The sequence below is a fragment of the Primulina huaijiensis genome, chromosome 13, assembly GCF_012295235.1.
Source record: "Primulina huaijiensis isolate GDHJ02 chromosome 13, ASM1229523v2, whole genome shotgun sequence".
Lineage (NCBI taxonomy): Eukaryota > Viridiplantae > Streptophyta > Magnoliopsida > Lamiales > Gesneriaceae > Primulina > Primulina huaijiensis.
The window spans coordinates 2,844,959-2,853,936 of NC_133318.1; the positions used below are offsets into that span (position 1 = coordinate 2,844,959).

An 8,978-nucleotide genomic window follows, 5' to 3' on the forward strand; every position below is an offset into this window, starting at 1 on the left:
AAAAAAAAAAGAAAAAGTAAAAAAACTCTTTCACATATTAGGCGTGGAAATTGGAATTCCTCTCCAATTATCAACCCTCCTTCGGTCTTTGTCAGGTATCTCCTTCGAGTAAAAAAAACTCTCTCACAGCCTCTTGTTCTTTTTTTTTCCCCAATTTTCTCTTTCTTTTTTATACTGTTTTTACCTGTCACTTTCAAATTTTTATTACTTGTCAGGTATCTTTTTAATAATTTAATTAATCTTTTTTAAGAATAATCCTTCTTGATTCTTGCTAGGTTTCGAGTTTAGATTATTTGGGGTTGATTGGTTTATGTTTTCTCCAATATTCTCGTAGTTTCTAGTGTTTTTGAATATGGATTTGGTCTATTCTAGGTTCAAGATTAAAAATTTGCAATAAATTAATTGTATTCTTTTATGGAATCCTATCACCATAAATTATTTGTTTAGTGTTTTTGATGTTTGATTACTCAAAAGATAGAAAAATTGTTTTTTTTCATCTTTTAATTTAAATGAAGAGTATTCTTTTAGGTGAAATAAAATGACGTTTATAGGTTTTTTCATTTATAGGTGAATCAAAATGTCGAAAAGAAGCATTACTGATTATTTCATCCAAAAAGACAATGAGCAGTTATCAAAAACTTCAAATGATCATCTTCCGTCAAGTTCAAGATCTACATTAAAAACCAAAAAACTCAAACCTGACAATGAAGTTGCTCTCGATCCACTAGAAGGAAATAATCCATATTATGAGCGTGATCCTGGGAAACGAATTAGAATATGGGAATATCCATGTGATAAACAAGATGATGTTCGAAGAGAATATGTTGGTATGGGACCATATCAGCCTATATATGAATATCCACTTGTTGATTTTAAGCATCAAAAACGTAGTTTTCAGTCTTCTTGGTACGTAAAGTTTCCATGGTTAGAGTTTTCTAAAATAAAAGAAAGTGCATTTTGTTTCCCGTGTTATCTTTTTGATGTTCCTTCATCATATCAGAAGAAATTTACGGTTGAAGGATTTAAGAATTGGAAAAGAGTAAATTGCAAAACATGTCCACTGAAAAGACATGAAGGAGATTGCAATTCATTACATAGTACTGCTATGCAAAAATGGGAGGGCATGAAAAATGTATCTCAACATATCGATAGAAGGATGAATAAACAATCTGAGAATATTGTAAAGCAAAATAGATTGCTTATAAGGACATCGATTAGAGCCGTGAGATGGCTAGCATTACAAGGGTGTGCATTTAGAGGACATGATGAATCTGTAGATTCTCATAATCGTGGAAATTTTCTTGAACTCGTCAAATTTCAAGGAGAATTGTGCAAAGAAATTGGTGATATTATTTTAGATAAAGCATCTAAAAATGCCAAGTATACATCACCATCAATTCAACAGGAGATTCTAAAAATTATTGCTGATCTTGTGCGAAGTAAAATCCGTGATGAAGTAGGGGATGCTAAATTCTGTATTCTTGTTGATGAAGCAATTGATGAATCTCGAAGATCACAAATGGCTATTGTTTTGCGATACGTAGATTGTGATGGGTTTGTTAGGGAAAGATTTTTTGAAGTTGTTGGTGTTGATGATACTAATTCTTTGACTTTGAAAACATATATATGTAGTATCTTGACACAACACAAGCTTTTGATTGAAAATATGCGAGGTCAAGGATACGATGGTGCTAGCAACATGCGGGGAGAATGGAATGGATTACAAGCATTATTTCTCAAAGATTGTCCGTTTGCATATTATATTCATTGTTTTGCTCACCGACTGCAACTTACATTAGTTGCGGCAGCTAAAGAGGTATCAGATGTATGGCTTTTTTTTTCCAAATTGAGTTCAATTGTCAATTTTGTGGGTTCTTCTTCAAAGAGACACTCTCAATTGAAATCAATTCGAGAAGATGAAATCATTGATTTGATAGAATCTGGAGAACTTGGGACTGGTACTGGAGTTAATCAAGCTAGTACTTTGCAACGACCTGCATCTACCCGATGGAGTTCACATTACGTTTCTGTTAGTCGAGTTATCGAGTTGTTTGGTTCAGTTTGTACACTTCTAGAAGATTTCATGGGGGGAAAGTCTGCCTTTAATATACGTGCAGAGGCTAAAGGTTTGCTTAAAAAAATGATGACATTTGATTTTGTATTTATCTTGTTATTGATGCATAGAGTTTTGGAAACATCTGATATGTTATGTCAGGCTTTGCAAAGAAAAAATCAAGACATTCTGAATGCAATGAGTTTAGTCACGACTACAAAATTGCTTTTCCAGAAAATGCGAGATGATGAATGGGAAGATTTTCTATGGAGTGTGAATAATTTTTGTGATAATCATGACATTGTAGTGCCTGATTTGACAGATCGTTATGTTGAAGGTACTAAACGTTCTTGTCAACAGAAAAATCATTTTACAGTGGAAGAATACTATCATTTTCATGTATTCAATGTTGTGATTGACAAACAGCTGATGGAGTTGAATACACGATTTACTGAGCAATCAATAGAGCTTCTCACTCTCTGTGAAGCTTTGAATCCCAGTGATGGCTTCAAATCATTCTCTGAAAGTGCTATTTATTCTTTAATTGATAAATTTTATCCCAATGATTTTTCCAAAGATGACATGAAACATTTGAAGACTCAATTGGATCATTACAAGCTTGATGTGTTTGAGGATCCGAGGTTTAAAGATGTTGATTCTCTTCCTAAATTATGCCGACTACTAGTTGAAACAAAGAAGTCGAGGATTTATTTCATTATTGATAGACTGATTCGTTTGGTCTTGACTCTTCCAGTTTCCACTGCTACAACTGAGCGAGCATTTTCAGGGATGAAACTTCTCAAGACACCACTTCGCAACAAAATGGAGCAGGAATATTTAAACAATGCAATAGTTTTGTATATTGAGAGAGAGATTGCTCATGACATTGATATAGATTACATAATTGATAGATTTGATCTTTTGAAAAATCGAAGGTTGCGACTAAAGTAGTGTTTATTTAAGTTACCCTTTTTTGGCGTAAGTTGTATTTTTTTTGTTATGCGTCGTACTCTATTATATGATTAATATTTGAACTTTTGGAAAATATTTATCCAGATTTGATGATTATATTGTGAAAATCGTGTTTTGCACTTAATTTTTATTTCATGTGAAAAATGTTGTATTGGTTTTTAGATTAATTTTTTTTATTTTCTAGCCCCCCGTATTTTAAAATTCTGGCTACGCCCCTGGTCGAAATTGTCAGCAGTGACAACGTGTAAGAGCAATTTTTTCGTGACCAATTGGTCAAATAAATTAAAGATAATGTCAAATTTTTAATATAACATAGATAAAATAGATTGATATTAATAGACGTGGCATTTGACAATAGAGTACTGAGTTTCACGTAAACCAATATTACAAAATATCTAATGAGATTATGTTATACTAAGAGATCTATTATGGGTTTTTGTTTTATATAACAAGATTGTCGATCATCTAAATTGAAAATAAAAATATTGGGTCTATCGATATTTTATTTTTATTTTACAATGAGATTATCAGTCGATCATCTTATATAAACACGTCGATAGTATATCTTCTGGTATAACATAGACTCACCCACAAAAATCCCAAGAAAAATGTACCATAAAATTTGTAGTTTTCGATTATTCTATTTATCTGAATAAGAAAAGGAAATGCCTTTTTTTTTTTGCTTGTGAGATTCCCAACCTATTATTAAATCATAAAATATCGTACGGTATTTTTTTTGCATGTTCTTTGTCTATGAATTTGTTTCCCCCAATCATAGTTATCTATATTTGAGATGCTTATATAATAATTTAACTTTGGTTCATGATATGTTTATTGATAAACAAAAAATATATATCTTCTGAATTTACAAAAATATCAATTTTATTTAATAAAAAATTATAATATAAAAATCTAATTTAATAAATCTATGTTTTATTTATAATTTTCATGTCCTAACAATTTTTTTTTATTTTTATCTATACTTTTAGATTTGTAATTATTATATCACTCTAATATAAAAAAAGATTATCATAAAAACCTTTAAAAGTTTTAAATTTTTAATAAAATCTCTAGATTTTTCGCACAAATTATTTTAACATCAAAATTTTAATATACATGCACGCATCGAATGCTAGCTTTTAAACTTAACAGTCCCAAATAGTCTCAAAATAATACAAATCGTTAGATCTTAAATTGTTAAAATTATATATTCTATTTTATTAAAGTTGAGGAGATGATAGTAACCATCTAGGAAGGACATCAATTTTTTCTTCCAACTTTACCATTATATGATACTAATATTACACTTTTGTTTTTTTGTTTTTTTTAAATTTCAATTTAATATAAAAAAAATTATAAAAAAAACTGTACACACACGCATCGCGTGTGCAGAGTAACTAGTTTAAATAAAATCAGTGAAGATTTACAATGTCGATAATATCATTGTCATAAAATATTTTTATACCATATGAAATGATAAACTATTAAAATTAGTATGTTGTTTGAAGAGTTTTAGTGAACAATCTTTCGAGGAAGTGGACATAAAGTTTAGTCGAGATAGAAAACTATGGAGTCGATGAATCATGGAAAAGAATATTATAATATATTTATAGAGATATTTTGATCTTTTAACTAATAAAATAAAATCTTCTTACATAAGCTATGTGACCCAATTTTTATAATTTTATAAAACTTGATTTTATTTTTTTATTTTTTTGTCGAACGTTTTTAAAATTGTAAGCCCTCTGACCATTTTTGAGTTCCTTTACAGCTAAACAGGCTGTAAAATTTTGTAACCACGGAATAAAGGCCTTCCACAAAAGAATAGATGGAGTCATTATTCTTGTCCTGAACTTCACCCATGCAGATTATATGTATGTTTGCTCATTTAGAGCTTATCATTCTTCACAAGTTTTCACCTTAAAATGCACATAAAGTACAAATGAAACACAAACTGAAAGGGATTTATTCAATCACATAATTACAGACCATAAAGAAGCTAACAGGCAAGGTGGTATTGATAAATCATAACTCATAGATGCACCTGATCTATAGGAAGACTTCATCAATACCTAGCATCAGCCGTAACAAGATAGAACATCATGCTCAAACATAAGCAAGGGATCCACAAAACACCCAACCAACTATAAATAGAAACAGCATATCAATCTTACAAGACCAAAACATAGGATATGACTAACAATCATGCTCAAACATAAACAGCATATCAATCTAACAAGACCAAAACATAGGATATGACTAACACACAGATCTACTTCTCCTCACGCCTCTACTTTATTATAATAAAGCATCCATATCCAGCCCTGCTACTTGTGGCATCAATATTTAGTCCTTCCATCGCCCTCGGTGATCACATCTTTAAATGCACCTCCACTCGGGATCATAGGCAAGACGTGTTCTTGATGAGGTACAATTACATCCAACAAGTATGGTCCAGGGGTATCCAACATCTTTTGAATTGCTGCCCTTAGATCATCCTTCATTGACACACGAGCGGCAGGTACATCACAAGCCTCTGCAAACTTAAGCATATCGGGAAAAATCTGAGTCTCTTTCGCAGGATTTCCAAGATATGTATGTGCCCGGTTAGACTTGTAGAAACGATCTTCCCACTGGACCACCATTCCCAGATGCTGATTGTTTAGTAACATAATCTTGACCGGAAGGTTCTCCACTCTAATGGTGGCCAGCTCCTGCACATTCATTATGAAACTCCCGTCACCATCAATATCCACAACGACAGCATCTGGTCTTGCAACGGCAGCTCCAATGGCTGCTGGAAGTCCAAACCCCATAGCCCCCAAGCCACCAGAAGTCAACCACTGCCTAGGCCTGTTGTACTTATAATGTTGTGCAGCCCACATCTGATGCTGTCCAACACCAGTGCTAATGATTGCATTTCCACCGGTCAGTTCATCAAGAATCTGAATAGCGTATTGAGGAGGAATGGCATCACCAAATGTCTTATAACCTAAGGGATACTTCATCTTCTGCTCTTTTAGTTCCTCCCTCCAGGCCGAAAAATCAAGATTACCCTTACCCACTTCCCCTTTCTCCTCCAATATCCAATTCAAACCATTGAGAGCCGGTTTAATATCCGCACACAGGGAAACATGTGGTTGCTTGTTCTTACCAATCTCGGCCGAATCAATATCAATGTGAACAATTTTGGCTCGACTAGCAAACGCCTCCAACTTACCAGTCACGCGATCATCAAACCGAACCCCAAAAGCAAGAAGCAAATCACTCTTGTCCACGGCATAGTTTGCATAAACAGTACCATGCATTCCCAGCATTTGCAAGGCCAACTCCTCGTCCGAGCCAGGAAAAGAACCAAGTCCCATCAACGTACTCGCCACAGGAATTCCTGTGAGCTCCACAAACCGCCTCAACTCCTCGCTCGAATTCAAACACCCACCACCCACATAAAGAACCGGCCTTTTAGACTCGGATATCAACCTAATTATCTGCTCTAACAACCTCTCACTAGGTGGCTTAGGTAACCTAGACAAGTAACCAGTTAAACTCATAGGCTGTGCCCAATTCGGAACTGTCATTTGTTGTTGAATATCCTTAGGAACATCAATCAAGACTGGACCAGGGCGGCCGGACCTCGCGATGAAAAACGCTTCTTTCACAATTCTAGGTATATCCTCAACATCCAACACGAGATAGTTGTGCTTGGTAATGGACCGAGTTACCTCGACGATGGGGGTTTCTTGAAAAGCATCGGTACCAATCATGCGGCGGGGAACCTGGCCTGTGATGGCCACGATCGGGACACTATCCAGGAGGGCATCAGCCAGCCCGGACACCAAATTGGTGGCACCAGGGCCTGAGGTGGCGATGCATACTCCAGGTAACCCGGAGGCGCGTGCGTACCCCTCGGCGGCGAAGACCCCACCCTGCTCGTGGCGAGGAAGGACATTCCTGATGGTCTTGGAGCGCGTGAGCGCCTGATGAATCTCCATCGACGCGCCACCAGGGTATGCAAACACATCGGTGACGCCTTCCCGTTCCAACGCTTCCACCAGTACATCGCATCCCTTCCTCGGCTCATCGGGAGCAAATCGGGAGATAAAAGCTTCTTCTTGTCGCGTATCCCTCTCCGGAGAAGACAGTACGTTACAGATTCGAAGTCCCCGGCCACGGGAGACAAATGCTGTTGCCTTCTGGGCATTACGGGGGAGACGGAGGGCATATCTGGCAAGAAGCTTCGGCGAATTGGATGAAGAAGATAAAGTGGATTGGTTGCGCACGGCGGAGGAGGTCGATGTCGGAGCAGCAGCCGCCATTATGGACGGTGGAGATGCACGGCGGCGGTGTCTCTGTGTTTGTATTAGTAGGGTTGTCTGNTTAGTGGTGGTGGTGAGCCAATAAGCAATTATTTAATTTAATTTTATAAAAAAAAATTAAAATAAATTTATTCATTAATTTAAGTTGGTTGAAAAATTTAATACTAGCATATTGATATAACCACAATGAGGAGGTGTTCATCTTATTATAGCCATGTCTATTATATACGAGGTTGGGAAATTCATATGATACCAATGTCAATATTGTTATTTTTTATATTTTGAAATAATCTTTGATCATCCAACAAAAATAAATATCAAACGTATGTTGAAAATGAATATGTTTATATCTCGAAATTCTGGTCAGATAAAAATCGGATTTTTATCTTTTCCAAAATAAAGATCTTCAGATGATAGGTTAGAACATTAAACGATTTAGTGTGTCTCTTAAAAAAAATATGTATTTGAAGGTTTTTATAATAATATCGAATTGAATTCATGGACGTGAGAATTGAGATTAATTTAAAATATATTACATTGACTCAAAAATTAATAGTCGATGATTTATAATTTGTTAGATGGATTTATTGAAACAAGTCAATGTATTTATTATTATATATTTGAAATAAGAGTAGATTTTTTGTAAAACAGTCTCACGGATCTATTTTCGTGACAAGAATAAATCATATTCATATTTAAAGTAAATTAATATTTTTAGCATAAAAATTAATATTTTTTCATTAAATAGATCGGGTTAGAGATCCGAATCACAAAAATGACACGTGAGATCGTCTCACGTAAGTGTTGTGTTGAAATAATTAGCTTCGATTTCATAAATTCAAATGAAAACATTTGGATTTGAAAATGTATTTCAATGAACGAATATGGATTCCACTATGATGATTAAAAAAACAACTCTTTGTAGATTTAAATTTTGTTATCAAATATATTTATCCAAACAAACCATTGGATTTGTAATTATGAATTTTAAATTACAAAATAAATTCGTTTTTCAAATAGTTTTTATAATTTATTTTTATACACACATTTAAGAGTTTATTATTACTTGTTTGGGCTATGACTCCAACAACAGGGGTGTCAAAATCAGACACGACCCATCAACTTGACACGGTTTAACCCGAAAAAAATTAGGTTTGAGTTTGGGGTTTTCGGGTTCGAATCAGATCGGGTTGGACATGATAGCCGACCCGAAAAAAAATTATCGGGTTGGGTTGGGTTCTGGTCAACCCGAATTGACCCGAGTTGACCAGAAAATTTAATTTTTTTAAAAAAATATAATTAATATATATTGCCTAGATTTTTATATATTTTATGTCTGAAAAATATTTATTGTATATTTATATCATAAATTTTCATAATTTAATATTTATTTTAACATTTTTAATTTTTTAAACAATTGTTTATTTGATTTAGTAAATATATTTTATTTTTCAACAATTAGACTTTCAAATTTAAATCATATATATGAGGGAGATTTTGTTATTATGTGTTTAAATTAAATTTTTTTTAATTTTATTTAATCTTCTTTTAAAAAATTCAAAATCGGGTTGATCGGGTTGATTATGGTTGAAAGTTTTTGGATTGGCTCGGGTTGGGTTCAAGTTGAGCAATTTTTG

The 8,978-nt window shown here is 33.9% G+C and overlaps 2 protein-coding genes across 2 annotated transcripts; one reads left to right on the plus strand and one right to left on the minus strand.

Moving 5' to 3' along the window:
- The first annotated feature begins 211 nt into the window (after positions 1 to 211).
- LOC140991929 (uncharacterized) lies at positions 212 to 3,194 on the plus strand. The gene has a single exon (XM_073462104.1). The coding sequence runs from the start codon at positions 578 to 580 to the stop codon at positions 3,002 to 3,004; it is 2,427 nt and encodes an 808-aa protein (XP_073318205.1). The 5' UTR covers positions 212 to 577; the 3' UTR covers positions 3,005 to 3,194.
- A 1,774-nt stretch (positions 3,195 to 4,968) lies between these two features.
- Positions 4,969 to 7,399, minus strand: LOC140991108 (acetolactate synthase 2, chloroplastic). Its single transcript, XM_073461046.1, has one exon. It carries the CDS (start codon positions 7,339 to 7,341, stop codon positions 5,365 to 5,367), a length of 1,977 nt encoding a protein of 658 aa, XP_073317147.1. The 5' UTR covers positions 7,342 to 7,399; the 3' UTR covers positions 4,969 to 5,364.
- Between the last annotated feature and the right edge of the window lie 1,579 nt (positions 7,400 to 8,978).